At 39.6% G+C, this 13,506-nt stretch overlaps 1 protein-coding gene across 1 annotated transcript; it reads right to left on the reverse strand.

The window, feature by feature from the left end:
- Window positions 1-1,935: 1,935 nt before the first annotated feature.
- On the reverse strand, window positions 1,936-12,243 carry cd74a (CD74 molecule, major histocompatibility complex, class II invariant chain a). Its single transcript, XM_088344296.1, has 7 exons — window positions 12,024-12,243; window positions 7,558-7,724; window positions 5,203-5,297; window positions 5,034-5,090; window positions 4,884-4,970; window positions 3,074-3,144; window positions 1,936-2,403 (listed from the first exon to the last, which is right to left on the reverse strand). The coding sequence occupies exons 1-6, from the start codon at window positions 12,098-12,100 to the stop codon at window positions 3,076-3,078; spliced, it is 552 nt and encodes a 183-aa protein (XP_088200422.1). The 5' UTR covers window positions 12,101-12,243; the 3' UTR covers window positions 1,936-2,403; window positions 3,074-3,075.
- Window positions 12,244-13,506: the final 1,263 nt, after the last annotated feature.

Genomic DNA, 13,506 nt, shown 5'->3' on the forward strand with positions numbered 1-13,506 from the left:
GAAATGCAATGATCTGCATTTCTATAGCGCTTTTCAAGTCAACGACTTCCCAAAGCGCTTTACAATGTGCTCCACATTTCCCAATAGCGGCCTTGCAGCCATGTAAGGCGCTAACCTGCTTATTGGGGGTATTAGGGGTTCAGTGTCTTACCCAAGGACACTTCGACATGTAACACGGACAAGCCGGGATTGGAACTGGGATCCCTTAATCCTAAAACGATCGCTCTACCTCCTGAGCTACTACCGATATCTACTGAAATGTAGATATCGTTTTTCCTAGAAAATCACAACTACCCATCACCAGTGAACTCTTTTCAGGTTTTAATGACCCCTGATCTATAATAATCATGAAACACTTTGACATATATTTTTTTATATAAATTCTTTATTCATGTGCATAAAAAAAGCCACTTTGGACCCAATAAAGCCCGAATTTCTAAAAGCTTCTTTTTGGCGACCCCCGAGTTCCTACACCTTTTCAATGGCCAAATTCAAGCACTTTTTAAGGACTTTCAAAGCCAATTTTCAAATGTTTCCAGTACCATTAAAACAAGAAAAAATCCAGTGTAAATAATGTTTTTTGCAGAGCCATTCAAATATGATTTTTAGAGCAGGAAAATTGCCAATAGTGTACATTTGTTTTTGAGACTAATGTCTTCCAATAATGTTGAGTAAAAATGTGAGTAACATGTAGCTTAAATTTTCAGTTGCAGTAAGTTCTTCCCATTGCAATTCACCACTGAGAAACACTACCTTCATTTTTAGCTTGGCTTATAATAAATGTCCATAATCCTTTGGAATACTCCATATATTTGGAGTAATCCAAAAGTCATTGAAAGTAATCCAGTCAAAGTAACCCTACTTTTCTTGATTAACTTGATTACTTTCAATGACTTTTGGATTACTCCAATACCAAATATATGGAATAATCCAAAACTCATTGAAAGTAATCCAGTTAAAGTAACCCTACTTTTCTTGATTAACTGGATTACTTTCAATGACTTTTGGATGACTCCAATACCAAATATATGGAATAATTCAAAAGTAATTGAAAGTAATCCAGTTAAAGTAACCCTACTTTTCTTGATTAACTTGATTACTTTCAATGACTTTTGGATTACTCCAATACCAAATATATGGAGTAATCCAAAAGTCATTGAAAGTAATCCAGTTAAAGTAACCCTACTTTTCTTGATGAACTTGATTACTTTCAATTACTTTTGGATTACTCCAATACCAAATATATGGAATAGTCCAAAAGTAATTGAAAGTAATCCAGTTAAAGTAACCCTACTTTTCTTGATTAACTTGATTACTTTCAATGACTTTTGGATTACTCCAATACCAAATATATGGAGTAATCCAAAAGTCATTGAAAGTAATCCAGTTAAAGTAACCCTACCCAACCCCAATCCTCTCACTAATACTCATTTGATAGTGCCTTGTTTAGGTGAAGCATGCACCTGTGCTTTTGGGCACCACCTGTAGGGGGCATTGATGCTTCACGGGACAAAGCAATACAAACTAATACCAGCTGCAGTTCACCCTTCGGGTTAAAAATCATTTTAACGACGCTCGAGGTATTTGGACCATAAAATGTCCACGCCTCCTAAGGCAGGGGTGTCAAACGCGCGGCCCGGGGGGCGATTGCTTCCCAAAGGATGATAGTTTTTGGCGCCTCCAAGTGGTAGAAAAAAAAATAGTTTTTTAAATCCAGCAAAATACATGATTTTTTTTAAATGACAAATTGTACATCATATTGCTGCTTGAAGTACCCCAAAAAACATAAACCTCACAAAAAGCTGGGAAACAGTTAAAAGGAAAAAAGAACTCGTTTTTGATTGCACTAATCAATATACTGTAGTGACATCTAGTGTTCCAATATTACACACTGTCCCTTTAACGCTCGTGCAACCCACTCAAATTCCGAATGCATTTATTACTGATTGATTGGTTTATTTTCGTATTAATTGTTGATGTTTTTTTTTTTAATCATATTTCAATCTTCAATCAAATTTAACCACAATTGAACTGCAGTGTAACACCTGTCCTCTTGGGCGTGAACCCTAGAGGGCGATGTTTCATAAAAAAATGCCAAACAAACTAGTGCCAGCTGCAGTTCACCACGAGGGAAGAAGCAATACTATAGCAAAGCGAAGCCACCAGAGCAGGCGTGTCGGCGTCATTTTTAAGCAGACTCGTTGAGAAACACGGCAACAATTTCAAGCAGCTACTAGCATTTCGCCCAAAAATCAGGCATTTTTTGAACCCCAAAGATGAACCCTGTTACTAAAAGCTTGGATTATGTAAAAATGTGGCCCCCGCTAAAGCAGTTGCTCGTGCATATGAAGTAAAAAGAATTATGTTGATGAAATAAGCGAAACTTGGCTTCATTTCTTCAAACTGTAAAAGAAAAGGAGAAAAATAAATCAAGGTTGAGAAATTTCTGGTCAACGGCTAAAGCCAAAATGTATTCAAATGCTGCTAAGTGCTCAGTAATGTCACGGTTGCCATTGGCTTCCCTTCTGTTTAAGCTCAGTGCTCTCACTCTCCTTTGATCAGTCCGTCAACGAACCTCTGCCCCGATCTATCTCTCTCGAAATCTATCTCTCTTGACATCTATGTCTCTCTCTCTCTCTCAACATCTATTTCTCTCTCTCTCTCGACAGGTCTCTCTCTCGATATCTCTCTCTCTTTCTTTTCTCTCTCTCTCCCTGTCCCTCTCTCGCCCTCTCTCTCCCTCTCTTGTCCTCTCTCTCGCCCTCTCTCCTCTCTTTCCTCTCTCTCTCCTCTCACTCTCTCTCTCTCCTCTCTCTCAGGCTAAATGAAAATGTATGTGGCCAACAGGCCATACTTTGCCCAGCCCTGTTTATTGGTTCTTTGCAGAGGATAAATAATTCAGTCATAGTAAGTCAATGGGTTTTTGAGGACTGTATACAATTTTTGCGATGCTTTCGTGTGGGGTGTGGCGTGAGATGTCTCAACTGGTAAATATGCGGCGTGCGTGGACAAATGTTCGGAAAGACCGCACTTTTGCACTCGACAGTGAAACTCAATTATTAGCATTGCTCACCTTTAAGGGGTATCGGGATTCCTTTGGCACAGGTGAAACAGTATCCAGTTGCGAAGCCAGGGTTCAAAGCTCTGAAAAATAGTTTTTTGTTATTAACCCCGACAGTTTTTTTTTTTCGGGTCAAAATGACCCGCCATTGTGTTTAACCCCTCCCCAAAATCTCATCAACGATGTTTTTTTAAACTCTAAATTTTATGACTTTCCCCAGATTGATAGCAATTGATGACAAAATCAAATGTATTTCTTCACATTCCCATTTAAGATGGACAAAAATAGTATCAGGAGGGTATTGGGTCAAAATGGCCCGCCGCTGCGTTTAAAAACCCCCCAAAACACACTTCTATTCTATAACTTATAAATGAGTTAGATTTCCTGTTGACAATATCTGTGTATTATTTGTTATTGCTACAATAACTTCTCAAGGTTTCTTCATTTTCCTCATGTTGAGGTTTTTGAGTTTTTCCTTGCCCTTATGTCGGTTTTAGATCAGGGGATGCTGTCATAATAGTCTGTGGTTTGCAATAATCTGTGGTCTGTGCAGCCCTTTGAGACTCCTTGCAATTAAGGGCCAAACAAATAAACATGACTTGACTTGACTCATGTTGAGGTTTTGAGTTTTTCCTTGCCCTCATGTCGGCTTTAGATCAGGGGATGCTGTCATAATAGTCTGTGGTTTGCAATAATCGGTGGTCTGTGCAGCCCTTTGAGACTTCCTTTGATGAAGGGCGTCACAAATAAACTTGACTTGACTCATGCTGAGGTTTTGAGTTTTCTCTTGTCCTCATGTCAGTTTTAGATCAGGGGATGGTGTCATATTAGTCTGTAGTTTGCAATATTTTGAGGTCTCTGCAGCACTTTGAGACTTCCTGTGATTAAGGGCTGTACAAATAAACATGACTTGACTCATGCTGAGGTTTTGAGTTTTCCCTTGCCCTCATGTCGGTTTTAGATCAGGGGATGCTGTCATAGTAGTCTGTGGTCTGTGCAGCCCTATGAGACTCTTTGTGATTAAGGGCTATCGAAATAAACATGACTTCGCTCATGCTGAGGTTTTGAGTTTTCCCTTGCCCTCATGTAGGTTGTAGATCAGGGGATAGTGTCATAATAGTCTGTAGTTTGCAATAATTTGTTGTCTGTGCAGCACTTTGAGACTTCCTGTGATTAAGGACGTCGCAAATAAACATGACTTGACTCATGCTGAGGTTTTGAGTTTTCCCTTGCCCTCATGTCGGTTTTAGATCAGGGGATGGTGTCAAAATAGTCTGTAGTAGCCCTATAAGACTCATTGTGATTAACAGCCAAACACATAAACAGGACTTGACTTGACTATTTGCAGAAAACCTAAATTGGCCCAACCTCACCCAGACCCTGCTCTAGACCCCTGGCCCAAATTATCTATTTTTTCACTTTAAATGTTATGACTTTTGTCATTCTAGTCCGTACACTCCTTTGAGACTTCTTGCGATTAAGGGCGTCCCGAATAAACATACTTCATTTGACTTTTCCTAGATTGGAAAATGAAACGTTGCTTTTATTCACATTTCCATGAAAGCTGTACCGGAAAAAATAAGTTGTCAAGATAGTATTTGGATCAAAATGACCCGAGAGGCAATTAGAGTTGCGGAGGAAGCAAACAGAAAAGTTCTTTCCTCAAGCAATATGAAATTTGGTGTTTTAATATCAATTGATATGTTTATATCGAGGATTTAGTGACGACGGGCCATTTTGACCCAGAGTACTGGTGGTGTATCCAGAAAATGAGGACGACAGGAGGGTTGAATACAGTTTTTGCTTTTTTGAACGGTCCTACCTTCCAAAGGCTAGTGCTTAACTGCTTCTTGAGGTTCTTCAGGTTGCCCAGCACGGTGTCGTTGAGTTTGGGCAACTCAAAGTTTTCCTAGAATCGTCAAGTTATTCGATTAAAAATTGTGATTTCGGTTTTGGCGTGTATGAAAAATACCTCCATGAGCTCAACCATGTCCTCCAAACCTACGGACTGTCTTTTCACCTCTTTCGGCTGTGAGGATACAAAATATTCATTTTAGCATCAGACTTGTGAACATGACGGTACGTGTTGCTAAGAACACTCATTAAATGTTCCAGTTTTGCAGCAATTTTATGGAACTTACTTCTACAGGAGCCTCGGTCGTCCCTGATTCGAAATTTGCGAGCTGGTGCAGAAGAGGGATATCGTCCATTAGCCCGTTTATCTTTATAGGGGCCGCTGTAGGGACACAGTGAAATAACAATGTGAGTTATTTGATAGCAGTATTGCACTTAAATGATTTTGAGATGAAGAGTTTAAAGGGGTTTGTTAGGAGTGATAAGATTGGATAGATCGAGAAATGAAATTGTGAGAGACAGAACTGGACTAGTAGTGGAACTGTGCAAGCGTGTGGATAAGAGAGTACTGGGTTGGTTTGGACACGTGGAGAGGATGGATGAGGAGCCAATGTTGAAGAGGATCTACAGAGCAGAAGTCAATGGAAGGAGACCAAGTGGGAGGCCACGATGGACGTGGATGGGTGGTGTTATGAGTGCACTGCAGGAAAGAGGTCGAAATCTAGTGGAAGCTAGAGCTCTTGTTGGTGATAGGAATGATTGTAAAAGGGTAGTGGGATGTTCGGACGCGTTCTATGATGCGGCAGGGGTAAACCAGCGAAAGCTGTCGAACAGAAGAGTGTGTTGTGTCACACTGACCCGAGTGACATGGCCGCTTTCTTGCGTCCCTGACCAACTTAGGTGCTGAAGAGCCTGACTTGTGTGGGCGTTTGGGCATTTGGGTTGGCCATGGTCCAAACATTTTTGTGTGTTTTTTTGCAGTTTTTTTCCCTTTTTATCTTCTTTGTTATTGTATGTTTGTCTTGCTGTCTATCACCCCTCTCGAGGGATATGACCAGGGTAGATAGTAGATAGATAGATAAATAGATAGCTACTACTCCAAAAGTAGAAAAACTGTGATACTAAAACTGCAATATAAGACACAGCAATACAAAATAGTTGCACAAACCTGGACTGTACATTAAATTGTCTTTAGGTGTGCTACTACCATTTGTCCCAAATTACTCTAAACGCCAAATTATGCAGCAATAGCCACAAAGCACTGTGGGACTTGAAGCACAGAGACAATTCTTACATGCAGAGTCAACCTTGATCGCCAAAAATCTGTATATGTTAATTTCCTCCAGAAAATTTCCATTTTTTATTTTCTGCCCTTATGGCGAACATGATACAGTCACCCAGGATGCAGACTATGCAAAGACGCCCCTGATTCAGCCCAGCACGTCGGGATAGTATACAGGGACATCTGCAACCAGTATGGCATAGAACTACCCAGATCCTGGTGGGCCAAAGCACAAAAGGTTGCTGAGAACAACAGGGCTAAGATCCTATGGGACGACAAGCAGCTCCTGGCCAACAAACCGGACATAGTGGTGGCGGACAAAGAGCAGAAGAGGGTGGTGATAACAGATGTGGAGATTCCAGCTGACGCCAAAATCAGGAAGAAGAAGCAGGAGAAACTGGAGGAAAACCAAGGTTTGGAAGAGCAGCTGAAAGATCAAGGGCAGCGCGGTCCCCATGGTAGTGGGGGCAATCGGGGCAGTAACCCCCAAACTGGAAGAGTGGCTCCAACAGATCCCAGGAACCACATCTGGAACTTCAGTCCAGGAACAGCTAAGGTACTGCACAGACTTCTCAAACTCACAGACCTCTTGTAGAGAACCCCAGTCTGAGGGTGATACAGACACCACCTCACCATATAAGACATTTATCTACACGATTACTTACATGACATCATAACATCATAGGCGCCGCCCAAGCGGCAGCCTTTCCAGCAGCTCACACTTTTTGTGATTTATTATTTTAAGTGTCTGCTTCTATGCGTTTATTCGAGGATTCAACTCCTTGCCCTGGAAAATTCTCGTGCCGGTGTGATGAGGGGGCCCGATCGTGGATGCAGAGCCGGAGCTAAGGCTAAGCGGTTAGCGGCGATACAAGCCTTCGGTACCGTCCATAATCATGGTACCAAATAAGACCGAGGAACTGGCTGCGCTGGTGAAAAACATCAAAGTGCAGTTTGCTGTGTTTTACCGAAACGTGGCTCACGTCTAGCATCCCGGACGCTAACGCGGAGCTACCCTGAGCTACCCGGTTTCAGCGCTGTTAGGGCAGACAGAGACACAAAAGCCTGCGGGAAGCGGAGAGGAGGCGGACTCGCTATCTACGTGAACACGAGGCGGTGTAACCCTGGGCACAAAGATTTCCATCTATTGCAGGGACGTCGGACTTTTGGCCTAGCGTGTGACGTCATACACACCGCTGTTGCTAAACTACAACACAGCACCCAGAGGCCATCCTATTAATATGTTAATAAACAACAAAAGGATACTGCTGGAAGTGTGAATTTCCCTACGGGGATGAATAAAGTATCTATCTATTTATCTATGAAACATGTTCTCCCAGTATATTGGATTCTTAATTACCTTGCACTGTACGGAGCTGCTTGGCAAGGTTTTTCGAGTCTTTCTGCATGGTTTGGATCTGCTGCTGATGGTTGAACAACGTGTAGAATACAAAAACCTGGCTGGACAGCAGCAGACATGCCAGTGTTGTCAGGCCGAACACCTTCAGTGCGTAGCCGGCAGAGTTCCTGTGGGGAGGGTTGGGAAGAAGGTCAAGTACACTCTAGGTTTGATCCTCCCGTTTGTCCCCGGCTCAGACCTGTTTTTGATTCCGACCACGTTTGCTCTCCCGTCCCGGCTTACGACCAGTTTTATTGCAAACTACAGACTATTATGACACCATCCCCTGATCTAAAACCTACAGTTTGGGTCAAGCCTGTACCAATCCGTTGAGTTAATTTAACTCAGCTTCCTAGGTTGTTACTGAGGTATATTTTATAGGTGACAGCTATAATTCCAAGAAGAATATTTTTTTTATAGACGGCAAAAAAAAAAAAAAAAAAAGACAAAAAAGGGTAAATTTCTTATGAAGAACTCCCACCTAAATTGGATTGTTTTGCCTAACAAAAAACACATTTGTTAGACTAAGGAAAATAGCTGGGTAAAGAATAACCCAATCTACTTGTTGGGTCAATTGAAAAAGTAACATGTTTTTAAAAAAAGTATTTAAAATAAACCCGTCAGATCAGGAAAAGCCTGATCCCCTCTGCCATTACCTTTCCAAACAACAGCCCTGTCATGAATAATGATTACTGATTGGCCCGCTCATTTGGCCCCAGCCACTGCGGGCTACCTGATTGGTTCCCTGTCCCTTTTTAAGCCCAGTCCTTTTCACTCTCTGGCTGTCAGTCCGTCAGCGAACCTCTGTTGTTACAAGGCAAGCCTTTTGACCCCGACTCCCGTTTGTCTCGTTTTTGCACGCTATCTAGCTAGACTTTCTAATATTTTTTGGCATGCTAGCTAGCTAACATTTACATTTTTTGCTACTTACAAGCTAAATATTGCCCCCCTCCTTTTAGCTTGGTATATAGCATTGGTTTTAGCTATCTGGTTATTTAAATGGCTGTTTACTCTTTTAGCTAGCTATCTAGCATCCTTTTCATTATGTACCTGTTCAACTTTCTACCTAACTATCAAGCTACATTTTTAGCTATTTTGAAAGCTATCTAGTTAGCTTTTTATATTTTGATTACTGATTGGCTCGCTCATTTGGCCCCAGCCACTGCGGGTTACCTGATTGGTTCCCTGTCCCTTTTTAAGCCCAGTCCGTTTTTCACACTTCGGTTGTCAGTCCGTCAGCGAACCTCTGTTGTTACAAGGCAAGCATTTTGACCCAGACTCCCGCCTGTCTTGTTTTTGCACCCGTTTTTACACCCGTCCGTTGCCGATCTTTCCCGTTTGTCTCTGGCTCCGACCTGTTTTTGATTCCGACCACGTTTTTGCTCTCCTGCAATGTTCCCTCTAAGCTGCGTGTGTGGGCAATTGCGCACTGCCCAGAGCTTTTCCGCGCACAAGAAAATCTAGCCGGCTCACAAAAATTAGGGCTCCGAATTGCTAATTAAGAAGCGAATTAAGTCGAAGTTACAGTGCATGAAGGTCAAAATACAAGGGTTCCCCTGACGCTGTGTTCTAAATGCGGTATTTCGAAGTCAAGGTCGAAGTAGAACGAAGTTGAGTCAAGTCAGTAGTTTTTCGAGAACCGGCTTTTTCAGCTCGACTCACTAAAAAGAACCGGCTCTTTCGGGTCCTAAACGTCTCTTCAGGTTGTTTTTGCTTTTTTAATCCTTACATGACCAAATATCATATAAAATTGCGCAAAAAAAATGACTAAAAGGAAGGGGGGGAATAGAACAAAAAAGAAAAATACCAAAATGAAAAAGTTGTGAAAAGATGAGGAAAAAAAGAAACAAAAGGCAGAGAAAAAAGAAGGAAATATTCAGAAAAAAAAGCCAGAAAAAAAGAAAAGAAAGAAACAAAGCAAAAATGTAAATAGAGAACAAAAAGAAAAAAGTAACAGCTAGGGAAAAATAAACACAATAAAAGGAATTAAAAAAATAGAAAAAAAGGGGAAAAGAAAAAAAAAATTGCGTTGCATTCAAATTATTTCCAATTATATCAAGTCAATCAGGTTGCTAACATTGTACTGGTTGTATGGTTAACGCTACGCATTTGGGTCTTGATTCGGTACTGGTCATGACAAGGCCCTGCTGATGAGTCAGCGTCCTCCGAGAAGACAGAAGGTTTCTTTTCAAAAACGGTATTTTGTAGAAAGGGCCTCAGCAAAACCTTGATCCAAGTAATACTTCATTCCATTATCCCGTTTTGTGTTATTTTTTGACTCTGTAAGAGTGTTTGTAACACTAAACAAGAAAAACTACATTTGATTTTTTTGTCTTTACTAACATGGCTTTCATTACAATTTCGATATAGTAATTTTAAAAGCAACTTATTTGATTTAACTATTGCTAAATGTGTTTGGTTTTCAGTGAAGTGATATTGAAGTAAAAGTGAAAGACTTTAAGGCATTGGGAAATCTGTGAGTTTCCCAAAAATCCCCCGAAGGCCTCCACACCTTCCAATTAAAGTAAACCGGTAAGTAAAAGTGAAACTAGGGAGTGGAAGTCATCGGGAAATTTATGAGATTCCCGAAAATGCTCCCACTTAAAGGGCCCCACCCTTCCCAAATTTTGCTCCAAGTTAGTAAGTCTGGATATGTTTTAATAAAAAATATTCATACACAAAGAATTTGTCATATTCACTACAAAATCCAATCCCATTAGACCCTGGGATATGACATGAATCCATCCCTTTTGTGTGGATGGTAAAGTAGGGTTCAGAGCCGTTTTTGAGAACAAGTCACGGCATTTAGATGGACCGATAACTCACATTTCGGTCTTTTCAGAGTTAAGGCGCAAGAAGTTGAGTGACATCCATTTTTTATCATAATGAAGCAGGCCTCGAAATTATGAAAAGAAGGGGGCCAAGTATTGAACTCTGTGGAACACCACAGGTAACACTAAAGGGCTCAGATGTCATTCCACCCTATTTAAAACATTGATAGATAGATGGATGTCTAGATAGATGGATGTCTAGATAGATAGATGTCTAGATAGATGTCTAGATAGATAGATAGATACAGGCCTCCAAATGCTGAATAGAAGGGGGCCAAGTACTGAACCCTGCGAAACACCACAGGTAACACTAAAGGGCTCAGATGTCATTTCACCGTATTTAACACATTGATAGATAGATAGATGTCTAGATACATGTCTAGATAGATAGTTGAATATATGTCTGGATTGATTTCTAGATAGATGTATAGATATATGTCTAGATAGATAGATAAATGTCTAGATAGATAGATAGAAAGATACAGGCCTCCAAATGCTGAAAGGAATGGGGCCAAGGACTGAACCCTGTGGAACACCACACACACTAAAGGGCTCAGATGTAATTTCACCATATTTAACACATAGATAGATAGAGATAGAGATTGATAGATATTGCGTCCTATCTGAGAGGTAGGATCTGAACCATAAGAAGACGGTTCTTGAGAGATCAATCCATTATTCCAACCGTTCTAGTAAGATATTATAGTCCACAGTGTCAAAGGCAGCCCTAAGGTCCAGCAGCACCTTAGGCCTGCCTTTGACACTGTGGACTATATGAAAACAATTAACATAATAATAAACATTTTATATGTGTAATATACGTGGAACGTTGTTGGGCATGCAAAGAAATTTGTTGTTTGTGTTGTATAGTGGGGGAAATGACGTAAAGCGAGCCGGAAGTAGGGTCGCCGTATCCAGGGGGTCTACAGTAAAAAAGAAAAGAAAAAAAACGAAGATTTGGGTTCAGAATAAAACCTTTTTGCGGGTATATTATTCCATTATTACCAGTTTATTCAAAACAACATTTCAAACAAATATTTTCATATCACTGAGTCAATTTAATACGAGCTTTATACGAAGAGAATGATACAAACCCGAAAGTGTGGAGCGTAAAACCAAAATAACACTTCTTTCTGGAATGTTTTTGCTTTCTATTGAAGAGTTAAAGGTGTACAAAACAAACAAATTAAATAGTCTGAATAGTTTAAACTTAATATTCAATTTAATGCGAGCTTTATACGAAGAGAATGATACAAACCCGAAAGTGTGGAGCATAAAACCAAAATACCAAAATAACACTTCTTTCTGGAATGTTTTTCTTTCCATTGAAGAGTTAAAGGTACACAAAACAAATAAGTTAAATAGTCTGAATATTTTAAAATTAATATTCAATTTAATAAAAACTTTATACTAAGAGTATGATACAAACCCGAAAGTGCGGAGCGTAAACCAAAATAACACTTCTTTCTGGAATGTATTTGCTCTCCATTTAATAGTTAAAGGTGTACAAAACAAATAAGTTAAATAGTCTGAATATTTTAAAATTAATATTCAATTTAGAAGGAAAAAATGGACAGAATGAAAAGTTTTACTCACGTTTTGGATCTTCCCCCAGGAACAAGCGGTACCCAGCTGCCTGCCCTCCCCAAATGAGCCTTTTCACTTCTTTCCATTGAGATAGTTTCTTTTTAAAAAAATACGAATATATATTTATATTTTTGATCGAAGTACCGCACTTAAAATGTGTTAATAACGAAAGTTATCATCTAATAAATACCGAAAGGGTGGAGACAGGTTAGTTCAAGGGGAAGCTACAAGTAGGCGGGGTTTAGTGAGAGCAAAGCTGTGATTGGTCAATTAAAATCCCAAAGTGAACTTTCGATAGGCTTCTTCTCATTTAGGACAGGTGTGTCCAAAGCAGTGCCCGCGGGCACCAGGGTGACCCCCCCAAGGAGAGTTGAGGTGCCCGCGAACCTCTGAAAATAGCTGCGCTGGGTCATTGTGATTTTCTAGTCAAATTTTTGTTTTATTGTTTGACTGAACGAGTTAAACCCTATTTTTAATCATTCATTCGGTAATAACATGAATAATTGATATTTTAGCAAATTAAATTTTAAAAATCCAGTTTATGGGTCTTATGGAATTTAAAGTAATTAATTAAGAGAGTAGAATATAAATTGAACAGTTTATTAAACACATTTATTTATCTTTTTGCTGATTTGTTTTACAGGAGATACAAGAAACTAGATTCCAATGTATCGGTTATTTAAAAAGAAGAGCATCAAAATGTGCATTTTTTTAGCTATTTGGCAAGCTAGCTCGCTAGATTTTTTACATTTTTTGCGTGCTATTTAGCTAACTTTGGACCCTTTTTTGAGTTATCAAGCTAAAGTTTGGCCTCCTTTTTAGCTAGCTGTCTAGCTTTGTTTTTAGCTTTTCATCTGGCTTTTTAGACAGCTTTATACTCTAGCTATTCTAAAAGCTATCTAGTTAGCTTTTTACATTTATTTGAATGTTAACAATATAACATTTGACCCTTTTTGCTAGCTATCAAGAAAAGATTTGGTCTCCTTTTTAGATAGCTATCTAGCTTTGTTTTAGTTTAGTCTGTTTTACCCGTTTACCTTTGTAGCTAACTATCAAGCTTCCCTTTTAGCTATTTTGCAATCTATCTAGCTAGCTTTTGATAAACTTTTGCATGCTTTATAGCTGGTTATTAAGCTAAAGTTTGGCCTCATTTTTAGCTAACTAGCTTTGTTTTAAGCTTTCTATCTGTCTTTTCAGATGGCTTTTTACTATTTTAGCTGTCTTTCTAGCTTCCTATTAGGTAGCAAGATAAACAGGTAACAAAACTAACTGTCAAGCTTCCCTTTTAGCTAATAAGCTAGCTTTAAAAAAAAGTACATGCTATGTAGCTGACATTTGACCCATTTTGCTAGTTATCAAGCTAAATATTGGCCTCTCTTTTAGCTTGGCATATAGCATTGGTTTTAGCTATCTGGCTATTTAAATGGCGTTTTACTCTTTTAGCTATCTATCTAGCACCCTATTCATTATGTACCAGTTCAACTTTCTACCT

The sequence above is a fragment of the Urocampus carinirostris genome, chromosome 9 (genome assembly GCF_059441175.1).
Source record: "Urocampus carinirostris isolate Australia breed hairy pipefish chromosome 9, RoL_Ucar_1.0, whole genome shotgun sequence".
Classification (NCBI taxonomy): domain Eukaryota; kingdom Metazoa; phylum Chordata; class Actinopteri; order Syngnathiformes; family Syngnathidae; genus Urocampus; species Urocampus carinirostris.

Bases quoted from the DNA above. Each gene is read 5' to 3' on its own strand.
- cd74a (XM_088344296.1), bottom strand. From the start codon at position 12,100: ATGGAAAGAAGTGAAAAGGCTCATTTGGGGAGGGCAGGCAGCTGGGTA. The intron at 7,725-12,023 runs GTGAGTAAAACT...CCCTCCCCACAG, and splicing joins CCTGGGGGAAGATCCAAAAC to GAACTCTGCCGGCTACGCAC. The intron at 3,145-4,883 runs GTAGGACCGTTC...ACTATTTTTCAG, and splicing joins TAAGCACTAGCCTTTGGAAG to AGCTTTGAACCCTGGCTTCG.